This window comes from Chlamydotis macqueenii, chromosome 11 (assembly GCF_036417535.1).
Source record: "Chlamydotis macqueenii isolate bChlMac1 chromosome 11, bChlMac1.mat, whole genome shotgun sequence".
Taxonomy (NCBI): Eukaryota; Metazoa; Chordata; class Aves; order Otidiformes; family Otididae; genus Chlamydotis; species Chlamydotis macqueenii.
The window spans coordinates 22,495,254-22,511,092 of record NC_141566.1 but is presented as its reverse complement, the minus strand read 5'-3'; the positions used below and the strand labels follow the sequence as shown (position 1 = coordinate 22,511,092).

At 51.3% G+C, this 15,839-nt stretch overlaps 1 protein-coding gene across 3 annotated transcripts in view; it reads right to left on the bottom strand.

The window, feature by feature from the left end:
* OPHN1 (oligophrenin 1) overlaps positions 1-15,839 on the bottom strand; it is a 63,816-nt gene that overhangs the window by 21,207 nt on the left and 26,770 nt on the right. For all 3 annotated transcript variants that reach the window (XM_086756179.1, XM_086756178.1, XM_086756180.1), the window contains 8 exons: positions 15,606-15,677; positions 7,229-7,330; positions 6,099-6,209; positions 5,267-5,371; positions 4,153-4,282; positions 2,704-2,804; positions 469-560; positions 268-346 (listed from right to left, as the gene is read on the bottom strand). In XM_086756179.1, the coding sequence (XP_086612305.1) occupies positions 268-346; positions 469-560; positions 2,704-2,804; positions 4,153-4,282; positions 5,267-5,371; positions 6,099-6,209; positions 7,229-7,330; positions 15,606-15,677 (792 nt within the window). The remainder of the gene's footprint in view (positions 1-267; positions 347-468; positions 561-2,703; positions 2,805-4,152; positions 4,283-5,266; positions 5,372-6,098; positions 6,210-7,228; positions 7,331-15,605; positions 15,678-15,839) is intronic.

The window sequence follows — 15,839 nt, the reverse complement described above, 5'->3', positions numbered from 1 at the left end:
ACAACTAGGGAGTGTACCAGAGCTTTAAAGGAGGAAAACCAAAACCCCCGCTGCAAGCTGTGCCGCCAGCAGAAGAGCACGAAACCCCATTTCGGCTGGGCTGTGGCAGAACCGACGCCTGAATTACAGGCAAGCAACAGCAGAGCAGCGAGAGCAGTAAAGGCAGCCCGCCTGTGGCTGCACGCCTGCTCTTCCCCAGCACCCGTCGGCAGAGGACACTGCTCGGCAGCGCATTCCCGGCCGCGCAGCAGCTCCTGCAGCACTCACCGGCTCCTTCCCATCCATGGCCTCCATCCACAGCCTTCGGTTGGCTTCCGAGAGGGCTTGCAGCGTGATGGTCCCAGATCTGTGCAGGGTTTACCAGGGCAGACAGGAAAATGAAACAAAAGTTGTTTTTAATAAACAGCGAAGAGCGATTTCATCCAGGTTGCCAGGATCTGGAGGCCATTTGGACACTAAGCACCTCACCTTTCATTGGTTTCAATGTCAAAACAAAACCTTTTGTCTATAGAGTCAGTCTTTCTCCTTACACAGGATTTCAGTGTCAGGTCTAGGGTGCCCTAGGAAAGAAAATGAAAGCCAAGGTTAGAGGAAAGATAGGAGATTTGGGGTTCCTCGGCACCCTTAGGCTGCAGCCTAGCACGGCCCTGCCCGTAGAGCCCCAGGCTCCCAGCGAATGCCCTGCTACTCCAGCGGCACTGGTACCAGGAGCACAGACAGTCCTGCCCACCATCACCAAAGCCAGAGACCAAAGGCTTTGTGAGCCAGGCTTCCTCTCCTCAGCCACAAAATGTTCTAGACCTCATGGCACTACCCTGCAAACACGCTAAATATCTCAGCAGTAAGCAGCATACCTCTGCAGAGCAGAACACCGCTAGAAACAAACCTCAGGAGGCCGTTGCTTGGTCTTTGAGGCCAGGACCAGGCTTGTCTGTTATCTGACACAGCTGGGTCCTCATTTTTATCAGGGTTGATCAGTGCTACCAATTAGCCACAGCATTCACGGTCCAAACAGCTTTACACAAAATACCTTGTAGGAAAAGAATGTTAACTGACCAAATCCAGAGTAGATGCGCTCTGAGGAAAGGCTGGCGCTGCAGGGCTGAGCTCTGCCCCTTGGCATCCGTGCCCCTTACCAAAGGGGCATTAACTGACGCTGCAGCAGAGTCCATTTGTGACACGACCGTGAGATCTCCGTGACTTTGCGGAAACTTTGAAGAGACGCCCAGGAGACTTTTTAACCAAATTAGAACCTAGGGCTGAGCCTGCAAACCTGGAACGCGTTCATCACCTTGACTGTCACTGCCGCTGTGCCCACAAAACCACTGATAGAAGTGGATCAAGCAGATCTGGGACAGCTCGGCAGCAAGGACAGCCTCCTCTACGATTACGTCCAGTTTACACGCCACGATGATAACCTCCTGGCTGTGTTTTGTGCGTGTGCTGCTTGTTCGGGGTTTTTAAGAGCACTGTGCATGTGCATGTGCACTGTGGCATTTGAAGCTGTGACCCAAAGCTGCAGGTTACCAGACTGCAAGAGTTTGGGAAGGGAACTAATGTACATTTTCACAGGCCCCTACCCTGCATTAACTGGCCTTACTAGACATGTTTACTGCATAGATGACAATAGATCTCTCTAGGTAATGTTTTGGACGCTTCTTTGCCAAGGTCTTTGCCAAGGGCTTCCAAAAAATACGTTTTATTTTATTGCTGCAGCATGCAGAGGGCTTCCAAAGAACAGATCATGAGATCACAAACTGGAGAGCAGCATGCCTGACTGGGAAGTCCCCAGGGGAGGTCACTCCATGGCAGAGGAGAGCGGGTGGACTCAGTTGGACGCACTTGCTGTACTCTGAGCCACGGTCTGTCATCCAGGCCTGCATCCTACCCCTCCTCTGTCACGCCGAGGAACTGCAGGGAACTCCTAGACACATCACTCACTGGTAAAATCCAAAGCGTTTTGTGCAAGCAGCAGTTCCCCGAATCGTTGCCTTATTGCACAGTTTAGCGTTGTAATAGCAGCCCTCTCCTCCTCTCCTAACACTGGCCCCACTCAGACGTAACCAGTTCTGAGAACAGAAATCAAAATCCCAACCAGTGACTGTACAGACATGCAAAGGCAGAGAAACACTGCTTTTGGAACCACTCATCTAATAACTCGAGTAATTCCAGTACTTGCAATCACTGCCAGAGGGCTATGTGCAAACCGGGCTGCAGGTTCACTGACCATTTGCGTGGATAAATATAAAAATCAGCTTGTCTAGAGAGGCAGAACTGTCACACTAAACCAAACTTGCAAGTCACCACTGCCCAACTAGCGCTCACGTTCCATGAACCCTTGTCTCCGCTGCCAAACCCTGCAGGGCTCCGGGTCACCTGGGAGAGGGAGAGGTGAAGCTTCTCTGCACAGAGGTGCTTCCCGCAGGTCGCACCAAACCGCCTGCCGGACACAAAGCCCACCCCTCTGCTCTGCGGCCAGGAGCCCTTCCACAGCGGCAGCTGCAGCGCTGGGACCAGCCCACTGTCAGCACATCTTGAGGACTTGTGCTGCCAGACAACTGCTTCCCAGAGCAGGGCTGGCCTCCGCTGCCCCGGCCGTGGCACTTGTACGTCTATTTGCTTAGGGATGACGTGGGCGGACTGAAGGTGGGACCTGATGGCTGCGTCAATGTTTGCAGCCATCCCTCCAAGAAACCAACTCACTTGCTTAGCTCCAGGCTTCTGGTCCATGGGTGTCATCCGTAGGGTTTTTGCCTCTTTTTCATACTGACAGTAGTATTTCACCCACGAGATGCCCAGCGCCCCTGCAGAAACACACGGGAAGCTGGAGTCAGACACCACGCCTTAGCTGGCCACAGCTGGCGCGGCACGGCCAGCATTTCCTGCACGCCTGCGCTTCTCTGGGGACGGCACCACCGGCCCTGTGGGGACACGGACACGTCCCTCGCCAGTGTCTCCACTGGCAAGAGCCAGGAGGAGCAAGAGGAGGAAAGGAGTGCGGGGCAGCAGCCACCTCCAGCGCCTTCCCAAAACACTGCTGGTGAAAGGGCGCTTGTGGGACTCTGGTCATGAGCCAAGCTGGTTTGGCCAAGTTCAGCCCAGACCTACACTGGCAGGATCCTACGTGCCGTGAATGCTTGTTTCACACAGACACCACTGTGTTTTTTCCTGTTGATGAAAACTTGGCAGGAAAGACAACAGCATCTTTAAAACACTCTGAAGTTCCTATTTATATCACACTAGACTTATTGTCACTTTTCTTTGTTGTCTTACCTGAACCCTTTATCTGAAATACTTCAATGATGTTTTTAATGTAATTTTTTTTAAGTTGCAGTGTCAGGAGGAACAACTCTCTCCATACTTGATTTACAGGGGAGACATAAATAGAGGCAGCAAACAGTCACTGGCATGCAGGAACATGCAACATTTGTTTGTGGTCTACAATTACTGTCTATGTGTTTTCTTTTAAAAGTAGGATGAACATACATACAAACACATGTATAAATACATTTGTATATGTAATAAAAAATTAACTGTTCACAAAGCTGCCTGTAGAGTCAGAGGGCACAGCTCTGCATGCAGGCTTTTGTCCCCTGAGCGTTTATGCTCGCATGGCCCTGTAAAGCTGCAGTGACTTAGCTGTAAAAGACTGAATTTGGTTTGATTTGTCTCTGCACAGAATCACAATAAGTTTTGCTCTCAGCAGCTCAACTCGTGTTGCTGGTTAACACCTCAGCTGTGCTCAGATGCCCTCAGAGACGCTGCAAGAGGGAAGCTGGGCAGGACACCAGATTTGCTCTGATAAAACGCAGCCAGAGTGCAATCTGCCAGAGCTCCAGTCTCTCCAGCACTACAACAGAGTAATAAATCTCATCTAATTTGAGCGCAGGGCAATTAGCTCCTTGCTTACACGGCTCATGTAACCCAGAGAAAGCCCTGTGCCATCACTGAGAAATCTGGCAGCTAAAGCTGCTGGTGATTGCCCTGGCACCCTGTGCACTGCACCCTCGTGCAGCAGAGCCCACAGCGATGCCGTGGCTAAAGCCGGCCTGGGCATGGGAGCCGAGCACGGCCCACGCAGCGGGGCTGTGAGCAGTGCAGCCCAGGCTCATGCGGTCTTTAACGCATTCAGGTGCACATAAAAGCCGTTACATTTCTCCTGAGTGTACAGATAGCCCTCAATGGTCGGCTGCCCAGGTAGCTTGCAGGTTAGGGGGGCTTCCTTCATCCTCTTCTTCAAGTCCTCCAGCTCCTCCCGCGTGCTGGAAAAATGATTCCTTGTCTGTTAAGAGAAAACAAGAAGGAGCACACTTGAATATGAGCAAAGAGCAAGCTTTGAGTATCCCTGGTCAAGTTCTGGCAGAAATGAATCGGCCCCAGTACACAAAACGCGGAAGCCACTGCACAAGTTCACATGAAAACTCCAGCTTAAGAACACTGGGCCCTTAAAAGATGATTGAAGAGACAAGGTTTAACACAGCGTGCGTGGAAATGGCACTGAGTCACGACTGGGAAGTCACATTTGTTCTTTCAATAAAAGAAACTTAGCACATTTTAAGGCTAGGTGGAGCAGAAGGAAGCACCTGAACTCCTCTTCACACCATTGTTGAGGTAACGGGTGTATTCTCCTACAAACACGGGCGTTGATTCCTAAAAAGATCATGCTACACCGCTTGGCACGACATCATTTTTCAAGTGTCACATGAACACAGGGTACAAAATGAAGGCATTTTTTTGGAAAACCTCTTAGAACAATTAATGAGCCAGGAGCAAATCCAGCCTGGCACAGATTAATGGCTGCTGTTCCACGGGAGTCAGGGCCAGCCATGAAAGACTGAGGATAAAAGAAAGAGGATACAGAGATCTTACCCCATGAGCACACTTAGCCAGTGGAGGAGCTTACCAAACCACGTAGTAAGCCGACACCATTAAGATCAAGATTGGAGGCCTTTTTAGAAGACGTGTACAATTTTGATCTCATGAAATGGAAGAAATTCTCGGGCTTGTTTATGCACAAGGTTAAATGATACGATGGCAACAGCCCCTTCTAGGCAGAGAAAACCCCTGTAATAGTGCCTGCAGACTCTCTTGTGCAGGAGAGGAGAAAATACTTGTGAACCGAGAAGGAAATAACTTTATCTGCGCCTCCCACAATGCAAACATGGACAGTCTGTTTTGCATGGAAAAGCCTTGCCACCAGAGGCGTCTAAATACAAATGAGAACAGAAGTCACATGCAAAAATACTTCAGCTGGGCAGGAACTCACATTCTGCAGGCTGAGCTGGAGCTGCTGTTTATAAGGGAGGAAATCCTGCGTGAGTTCAACTGTCAGGTTGTTGTAAGTGAAGAGGCTGTGGAGAAAAGCCAGCACCTGCAAAGGAGGGAAAGGATTAAAATTCTTTTCTATGCTTCTGATCAGAGGAAAGATAGACAGGAAACAGAGTTTCAGAAATTACATATACAAATACAGATCTGCTTTTTCACAACTATGGAGTGATGCAAGTTTTGGTACGACTTATCCACCACAATGTCCCCAAGGCCCAAGTCTACCACCCACACATCTGTCTTAATAAAACAGACCCGAAATGAAAGACCCTGCGGGGAGACCAAGAGTAGATGTGCAGATTGCTTGTCCATGAGACCTGCACGATCCCACGCTCAGTTGCGCCCAGGGCCAGGGCAGAGCCATCCACCGGGCAGGGCCCTGTGCGCAGCCATGAGCCAGCAGCACTGCAGCCCATGCCGTGACAGGTAAGCAGACCAGGTAACAACTCTCTCTGAAGACAGCTAATGCTTACCAAACACAAGGAGCCCAAGGTAATTCATAACAAGACCTCTAGTCATCTACAGCGGCCATCCTGATCCTCAGGATCAACTTACAGACATGAGAAACAAGTCTGTGGCTTCACGGTACTCCAGCAAACACCACAAAGGCTGTTAAGCTGTAGCAATCCAAGTGTGCAAGGTTAACTCCTGCTCCATCACAAGACTCCCCAGGACCGAATCCAACCTCGTAACTCGGCCCTTCTTGTGACTGTCAGCAAGTTAGTGTATCTGAGTATCAAACAACAAGGCATGAAAGAAAAGGAAGGTCCTACCGGTTCGACAATACTGAATTTCTTGCTTTCTTGTACTTCCTGGATCTGGTAAACATACTCGAGGGAGGACTCAAAGAAATTGTGTCTCTCTTTGTCAACCTGAAGGTCAGCCTGGAAGAAAGAGGAAGAGGTGAAAAAAGAAAATACATCACATCTGGCTTGACAGGATTTGCCTAGCCGTTGTCTGTCAGCCTACAAACAGTTCTGTTCTCACATCAGAAAAAGCCTGCCAAAGGTGTCTGGCCCAGGTTTTGAACACTTTGCACAGAACCAGAAGACTGGAACACTGGCCATTCTTCTCAGGTCTGCCCTTTTCTGGCTCCCTTTCACTTACGGATCCAGAACCTCACCTCACTCTGCAAGGACAAGGCCTTCCCGAAGCGTATTTGTTATTTTAGCATAAGCTTCTTCTTCCCCTGCAGCCCTGCACCGGTGAGGACAAGGCCACTGTCACGATCCTCTCACCTGACTCCAGCTGCCACCCGAACCCAGCAACGTCAGAGCTGCAGCACCAGGTGGGACAGCGTGGCGTGCCGTGTTATCACAGCTTACACAGATTTTGCCTGGCAAAGATGCTTGTAGGGTGGTCTGACAGATTTGATTTGACCCAGCTACTCTGACGAGGGCCTGGAACAGCTGGGGCGTTCTTTTCTTGTTGCAATACATTTGGCAGCAGCAGCAGCTCGAAGGGGCATCTCCCCTCCTCCGTCCACTGCTCACTGCTGCCGTGGGCCGCTACCACACCTACCCCCGCCAACACCAGGAGCTAGGCAGGAAACTCTGCCGCCAAAAGCAATAACAAGTTATTTTTCAGCCAGATCAGTTCCCCCAGCCACATGAAAGGGCAACCAATCCCCAGCTGTGCCAATATAACTGGTCACTGCCCCATACTATAAGGGAGAGAACAAGCGATGACAATGTACAAAGCCACCACCACCATTCAACACACTAAGGAGAACGACGATCTTGATCTCCCTGGTTTCATCCAGATAATCTAGGCTTTAGGAGATTTAATTGCTTATCAATTTCAACTGGTTACTGAAAGGGATGATTTTCTCCCCTTTTTTAAGATCTAGAGCAGCTGGTGGTGTTGCCCCAGGACCCAACTCTGAAGAAAACTCTATACACACCTCCTGTAACTGGGATTCCTTCTTTTTGGAAGACAAATGCAAGTGGCGATCCAGCATAGAATAAAACTTCTCACCATCCTTCTCAAACTTTTTCTTTCTCTCCTGTAGATGTAAGAGTTGAAGCAGAACCCGTTATTGGCATTTTCCAGATAAGAACATGCAACAATGTGAAGATCTTTTGTGCAATTCAGTATTTCCATGGAAAATTTTTTGGCGACCCAACCAGAACAGGAGGCCACTTTCCATTTGCTCTGCTTTCACAGTCCGTCGCCCACACTGGATTTAGTTCCGCTGCAAGACCGAGATCTGGCAATACTCTGTGGCATAGGCACTTGAAGGATTTTGTCATGTTAGCATTGTGGCAGAAGCCCCCCCGACAAGGTATTGTTCCCCCCCTCAATCTCTGCAATGTCAGGTAAGCTCGAGACATACCAGCAAAGCAAAAACCCATTCACCATTTGCTAACGTGCAGCTCACATAGTTCAGAAACAACCGGGCAAATACTTTAACATCAAAGACATATCTGGGATAAGAAAATAGTTGTTAGGAGTGTGGCTATTCTCCGTTTTGAAGCTTTTATCATGTGTTTCTGAAAAGTATCAGAACAACAGCAGAGGACTGGAAGGGCGATATGTGGGAGCAAAGTCATCATCTCTTTGTTAGCAGTGGTGGAAAGAGAGATCACAAACCTCACAGCAAAACTGACACAAGTTTTGTGTGGCGCCCACCCTGAGCACAGCCCAGGAGAACGCTGCCCCAAACGCAGCTGTTTTACAATGCATAACTGAAGACTTCACCTCTTGGAGGTCCCCTGCAGATGGCCTGGTTCCTACTGACCTGCTACACATCTCAGACGTGCCTGCCATGGGCATGCAAACATGAAGTGTGGGCTGGTCTGTTAAGAAAGCCTTTGTGAAGGAATCACTATAACAAAAAGTTATTTGCACTGAAAGGGTAGATGTCTAGAACAAGAGCAAAGAGAGACATTTGAGAACGAAACCCAGAGAGAAGCTGAGCTGAGGACCTGGCTGTTTGCTTGTACCTTACAATGAGGTGAAACCAGAGAGGACTGTGGCAATCAAGAAACAGCCATGCGCAGACGCCAGGTTGACAAATATCCACATCAGATAGTAAGTGAGCCATCAGTGATTGCTAAACTGCTAAAAGAAGGGAATTCTAGCCAGGCAGCAGCCTCAATGGCAGGTCCAAGTAGCTCAGGACTAGCATATATGCACTATGGGGTATGTACAGGATGGCCAAATCCTCTGCCTAGCTTTTGAAAGCTCAGGAAAGTGGAAAGAAGGGTTAGCAAATCCCAGCCTGCTGTGGAATTCCTGGTATCTTTCAACAGTTATCTGCTAACAGCTCTGAAATGCTGTTCTCTTGCCTCCATTCAGAAATTAAAGAATAAGCAAACAAGCACCAATGCCACCACGAAACAGAGCAGGTGGACTGTGCTAGAATGCTTGATAAGAGTTATTTTCCTCATGAATTCAGCAGTGACCGCAAAGTTTGAAGCTGCGTTTCCTAAACAAAGTCCTTTCTCTTTCTTCAGCTGGTTCTCCTGCCGTGAAGTTTGGCTTCCCCATTCCACTTGCACGGCCTATCCAGTCTGTCTGACGGGCGGCCCTGCACAGCTGGCTGCCTGGGAGCTGCCAGAGCTGGTACTCCGGCTCAGCACGGCTAGCCCCCCCCTAACCATTGGCTGTCTTCTCAGCCCCCTGCTCACAGCAGCTCCTGCCCTACTGCCTCTGGAAGAAGAAAGGTTATTTTCTGCTGGGCCCACACAGGGAGACACTCATAGGTGCTGGGGACTTGCTGGGCACCAGCTCCCCAGAGGCACCTCCGACAAAAGGCAGACAAGTCACTGCCAGCTGCCTTGCTATGAGAAGGATTTCTCACCCCACAAGAGTACTGCCTCTCTAGCCCTTGCACACTGCTCTTCTGAAAGCACAATTACTACAGAACAATGCAGTAACGCTTGCACAGGCACTGACTCGAATGTCCCTGCTTATATTTAACTGTCTGGAGCAGGGCAGGCCCAGGCCAAACCTTTTCACCCCAGTAATTACAGCTACTGCCCCACAGAGACCCTGTAATCACAGCATCCCTGAAAAGGAGCCAAAATATCTGTGGTATCATCCTCTGCAATGTCACGGATACGGGAACTCCGCGTTAGCACGTTCATGCCTCAGAATAAAAACAGGTCTGTACCAAATCCAGAGGAGCAGAGTCCTCAGAGAGTGAAACCCGATTTCAGCGGCACTGCAGCTGCAGAGCCGATGCCAGGAAGGACTGTCAAAACAAAACACCACCCTCGTGACTAACACCCTGATAAGTAATCCAAGCTCGGAGAAGCAAAAGCGTTTGTGAAGCAGCAATGACCACGTCTGCAAGGTCACACCTCTGCATTGTCTGTCTATGCCGTTAGACGCCACGTTCAACGCAGCCAGGATCCTAGGCTTGCCTGCGTTTCTGTAACGAGGCGTCACCAAATCCCAAGGCCACAGAACTGCGGTGAAACACAGCTACAGCGAGAGCACCGGCGGCCGACATGGCACTGTGGGCCTGCAGCTCACACCTCTTCTGCTGCCGGCTTCTTGCGTCTCAGAGAGGACAGCTACACTGGCAGCAGGGCCCAGAATCCCCCAGTGATGGAGAACTGGCTCCAGACTCAACCAAGAGCCCAGCTGCCCTGTGGAGGTGGCGTGCAGAGGAGGTCTCTCGGCACAGCGAAGGACAGTGCCAGCACTGCTCCTTAGGGGACCCGCGGGCGAGCAGCTGAAGGCGCAGCAGGAGAGGGGCTGAAGCATGCTCTGGATGTGACAGCCTGGGAGTCCACGGCTCCCAGTGAGATGAGCATCTCATCCCCAGGAGAGGCGACATTGCTGTGCGTGGTCGTGGTGCCTGTGCAGACAGCTGCAGGACCACGAGACCGTGGCCACAGGGAGATCATGAGCTGAGACTCAGGCAGCAGCTCTGCCAGCAGCTCGCACGGGCCGCGCTGTGTGGGAATATACATCCCATCCTGCAGCAGAGGGTTACCTGCAACGGAAGAGCTGTTTCTGCAGCAGGAGCTTGGAGGCCGGAGAGCATCTCCTGCAGGGAGTGCCTCCTCCTCCGTCAGCGCCCAGGGCACGCAGGGGCACACGGCCACGCCGGGGGTGCGGAGCACCGAGCTCTCCCTGGGCATCAGGAACATCGGCCGAGGTGGAGCACAGCTCGCTCCTGCAGGACAACTGCTGCTGCGTGGAAAGGCGCACAGTGCAGAGCAGCATTTTTGGCTACTAAAAGGGGGCTTGCCAATCATTTCCCACCCTGGCTAATTAACATCTAACTGAAAAGCAGAAGGATGAACTACAAATCCCTCCTGATTGTCATGCCAAGGCTTCTAACAGCTTGTTGGCTGCTGAACAGAGCAAGCCAAGACAAAAAAAAACTCAAAAAAACCACCCAGACTGAAGCACAGTCTGGAAACATGAGCACAAATTAGTTCCTCATGAATATTCAGCGAAGGACAGCATTACCTCCCCAGTAAGATTTGCCAGCTCCAAGAAACCACCCAACTGTCATTTATTTGCTCACCAAGAGAAACTGAGGTGACTTCACCCAAAAGCAGGTGGAGCTGTGCAGCGGGGAAGGAGGGTGCTCTCTGAAAGCTTCGCTCTCCAACCTTCAGCAAATGCTGCTTTAACCAGAAATGAGCAGGAGCCCCAGGAACAGCACAGGCTGCCCAGTCCAGCAGTGATCCACCAGCAACTTTGGCTAGCTGTGCGTGCGTGGGGTCCTCCCAGGACACCAGCTGCTGCTGGGAGCGGGGCAAGCCAGTGCCCCTTGGCAGCTGCTCAGCTCCAGCTTCAGCAAGGGATGGAGCAGCCAAGGACTGGGTGGAGAGAGGGACAGATGGACTTGCCAAAAGCCTCACTTAACCAGTAGTTGCTAATTAGGATCCTCTGCAGTCCCCGTCCTAGAAGAGGCAGAATGAGCTGCGTACGAGGCTCGTGTGGCTATTTCTCTTCTTAAACAAAACAGAACAGCACATTGCCTGCTGACGGACGGGAGACGGGCGCGCAGCCTGCGCCAGCTCAGGCGGAGGATCGGCACCCACCGGGATGTGCAGCCACGGACGGGGGATGGGAGCGCAGCCTGCGCCAGGAGCTCCTGGCCTCTCCCCATCCCTGCTGCCCGCTCAGAGCACACTGCCATATAAAAATCAGCAGAGCCTGGGAACCACCGCAGGACGAAAGCCTGTTAATATTGAAAGAACCCACTTCTGCATTCCCCACCCCGGTACACCCTGTTTTCACGAAGGCAAGAATAATCCTGCTAAAACTGCAGCAGAGCTACTGCGCTCACGACATGGGCCCCCAGTAATGAACACAAACAGTGCTGTGTCCACCACCACTCGATAATTAAGACAGCAGTGAATAAATTCAAACCCCAAACCGGTCTGGGGAAGTCACAAGCTGCGGCTGGAGAGGAGCTGAAGGTGTGAAGCAGGTTCTGCTTTGGCTTGCAGCCGCATCTGGCAAACAGCCGAGGGAAGAAACAGCAGAGAAACATGTCCATATGGAAATAAATACTTCATGCCTGAGTTTAACTAATTTTTATGATGCTTCAGCAATTAATATAAAAAAAAAATTCTAAAAAGTAAAACGCTGCTGAGGGATGCAGAAAGAACATTTCCACAAAACCACACTCTATTTAACCTGGTCTTTTTCCCTCACCACTGCATTCTCTCAAGTGCTCCCACAGTGATGAAAACAAGTAGAAATTACTGTCCTCCCTTTCTTTTAAAATTATTATTAATGAAGTATTAATAACAGAATTAACTAAGTGCTTTAAGAAACACGTTATTGCCTATAGAAGAACCTTCCGAAAAACACTGCATTCATTCAGCATCCCAGAGCTCCAGGAGCTCACAAGGCCTCCAAACAAGTTGTTCCCCTCTGACTTTTTTGTTTTGCTTTGTGTTTTCCTTTTTGTTTTGCTTTTTTTTTTTTTTTTAAAAGCTGCCTCCTTCCAAGCAGAATTGGAATAAAACCTTTTCTATTCAAATCCTCCCAAACTGCAGCCAGCAGCAAGGCTCTTAATTGAAAGTAGCCCAGCCCCAGAACAGAGCTCGCCCACAGCGTGCGAGCTGGAAGCCAAGGGCTTTGCTGGAGGCTGCCAGCCAGGAGGGAGGGACACGCACCCTCCGCGTGCCGGGCCCCACGGCCTCAGCGCCCCGAGCTCAGCCCCAGCGCTGCCACGCCGAGGGGGTCCGTCCTGCGAGAGGGCGAGGAGGGACTTCCTTGGGCTGCTGCAGCACATGCACATCGCTCTGCCGTGCAGCTCTGCAGATCAAGAACGCGTGCTCAGTAACACCATGCTCACCTGGGGTTCCAGGCCACAGCCAGCCCTTCCGCCCTGCTTGGCACTCCCACTGCAGTGAGCACATCTAACTACCCCTCCTTCCCCTGCTCATCACGAACTCCACCACCCCACAAGCCGCTCTGTTCATTTTCAAACCTCACAATCAGGCACGGCTTCACCAGGCACGCCCGGGTCTCAAACAGCTTCTGCCGAACAGAAATGGCATGTGGCACAGAATCCACTGACCTGATCACCTCTGTGGACCGAGCACGCAGTCTGGCCTCTGCAAACATGAGCTAACGTGAAATGAAAACACAGACCACCCCACGTGCTCGCTCCCTCAAGTGATGCCGGCGCCTCCCTGATGCCATCCATGCCCTTCCCAGTGCTCGCAGCAGGCTCGTTTAGATGCTCACCAAATCAGTGCTGTACCCCAGCCATGAACTCCCACTGGCTCTTCAGCTTTCGAGCAGGATAAAGGTCCACGGCCAGGGCTGAGAGATGGGGCAGCCCAGCAGATCCCAGATCCTCCACTTGTATTCTTGATGACTACACACCAACAAGCCACGGGAAAAGCGACGACCCCATGGGTCTGCAGCTGGCAGGGGAAGGTGGCCGGAGGGGGGCGGCTGCAGCGAGTCCCAGTGACACCCTGGGGGCTCCCCTGCGTGGGAGCACCCCATCTGACTGAGGAGACGCCATTCATCCCCAGGAAAACGGGTTAATGCACACTCAGATGTCTTAGTCAGACTGGCTGGCTGCTCTCCAGCCAGAGTCATCACAAAGACCCAATTCAAGGCTCTTCCTATCTGGCTCCAGCATCTTGCAAAGAGAACAGAAAACATCTCACAGAAGGCGACTCTGCCAAAATATGGGAAACGAAGCAGAGGGCACAAATTCTCTGTGTCATGTCTCTGGTCTGCTCCACAGCCTGGCCCCTGGTGTAAATCAGGAAGGATCTACTCGGGTGATGCCAGCCAGCGGAGGCAGGGCAGAAACGGAGAGACACCCCTCACTGACAGAGCACCATTGTGAGGGCTCCTCATTTGTATTTCACGCCTTCTGCTGAGGGACGCGAGTGACCCGGAGCTCTGCAGGCTGGCAAGTGAAGGAAGGCTTTGTGCCCGAGGCAATACCCAGAGGATGCGGCCCCGTGGGATCCAGGCCAGTGGATCAGCGTGGGCTCCCGCCAAGAAGGCATCAGAGGTGAGGGCAAGAGTCCGGAGCGGGCTGGGGCTCGCCCCGAAGCTCACACCCACTCAAGGCTGCAGGGCAGCATCCAAAAAAGTGTTACCTCCCTGCGCATCCTCTGTCAGCGTGGGGGCACCCCCAAACGCAGCGGGGTGCACAGCGCTCCCCTGCCAGCTCCTGTGTGCAAGCACCTCTGCTGAGCTGCGGCACAGCCCTCTCTCAGGAGGTGCCTCCAACACCTTTGCAGTTCATGTTCCTCCTAAGAACCAAAACCCAAAACCAAACCACAAAGATCTCTAAGCCACCTGCAACAATTACCTACCCTCCACCACCTCTCAGATGCTTCTGAACAGTGTCCTGCCACGGGCACTCCCCCACGCCTCCACTCAGAGTGCCCTGCCCCGTCAGCAGGGACCAAGGAAGGGCTGTAAGCTGCCAGGCGAATCCCTGCCAGTGCCTGGAGCCCCGGGTGTCGGGGCTACGGCACCAAGCGTGCCAAGATGGGTGCCTGCCAGCCGGGCACCGGCCGGCTCCGGAGCAGAAGGCAGCGTACGCGACCCGCGGGCAGGAGGCGGCACAGCTCTCAGAGCAGAGCATGCTCCAGGCTGTAGACAACGCGATCCTTACACACCTGAAGTGCCACCCGAGAAGAAAACACCCTGAAGGACACTTTAATGCTGTCATCTTAACATTTGCAGACCGTTGCCCTCTTGACTTAAGTGTTCCATAAACACAGAGGGGAAAACAAGCTTGACCTTGTCCCCGTGACTCCTGCCCCAGGACTCTTGCTTAACTACGCGCTGGCCCTGTTGTCAATGCAGATGGATCAATCAGGAGGAGTTTTCTCTCAGCCCTGGGCACATCCACGTGCTTGTAACGCAGAGGCCTGCCGCAGAACTCACCGCTGAGGAGGCCTGCCCCTGCGCCCGGCAGGGAAGCGCAGGCAGCTTCGCCAGCTCCAGAGCTGCGGCCACCGCCTTCGCCGTGCTCACACTGGAGCGGCTTCAGAGAGGCGTTCTGCACACACGGCTGTACGGGGGGATTCTGAAGGGCAGGACGGTGATCAAATATCTTTTCTCAAATCCTGTATTTATTAAACGTCAAAGACGCCAGATGGGCTGGGCTGAATCCAAGCCCCAAGTGTTCTCCAAAACATCTCCATTTCTGAGCTGGTTCAGAGCCAGTCCCACTTAAAGCTGCCGCCGAGTAATGTGGAACCTGGACTTCTTGATAGCAGACGAGGGAAAAATAATCATTTCTGCTCAACACGTGCAGGATTTGCCTTTTATAGTTCGTTTCTTTAAAAGTTTGGTCCACCTGAAAGACTCATTAGATGCTTTATTTAAATATTTCATAACAAAAGCCCTATGATTACAATCAAGTTCTGCCGGCCTCTGCTGCTCTCTCCCTCCCACTCTAACACACGCTTATCCGAGAAAAGTATTTTACTCTCAACAGCACTAAATGAACAAAGTGGGGAAGAGGGAAAGAAGCAAGGAGTATCTCCTTATCACCGGTTGAAACAAGCACTCCTTGCTCAGGACAGAAAGAGTGCTGGAATTTGGTCAGAAGAGAACCCAAAGAATTCAGGAAAAGGTTTTGGAGCCTCTTATGATTGAAAAATCAGACTAAAAGTCACAGCATGGACTCTTTTGTGCCAGCAGCTGAAACCCAGCGTTAGATGGGGAAGTTTCTGAAAGCATGAAGTTGAAATGGAGTACAATTTTCTACTTTTTAAAAACAAAAAAAAGCCAGGAGAAAAATCTGAATTCAAACATAGAAAACAAATCTGTTTAAATTTAAAATAAATAAACAATAAATCAAACCTTACCTTGGTGAATCCTATTTGCTCCTTCCGAAAGTTTTCCAAAGGTTTGATCAGCAAATCACTAGCATTTTGTACCTACAGCACAGGGAAAGAAACAGTTTAATTACATGACATAAATTCATTTTCTCCTAAATAGAGGCTGAACAGGGCTAGAAGCCAAGAACTCTTAGATTTTAACGTCTCTGACTTGCAAACTTATTCTCTGTCCATAAGCAGTCATTTAACCCACCCATATCC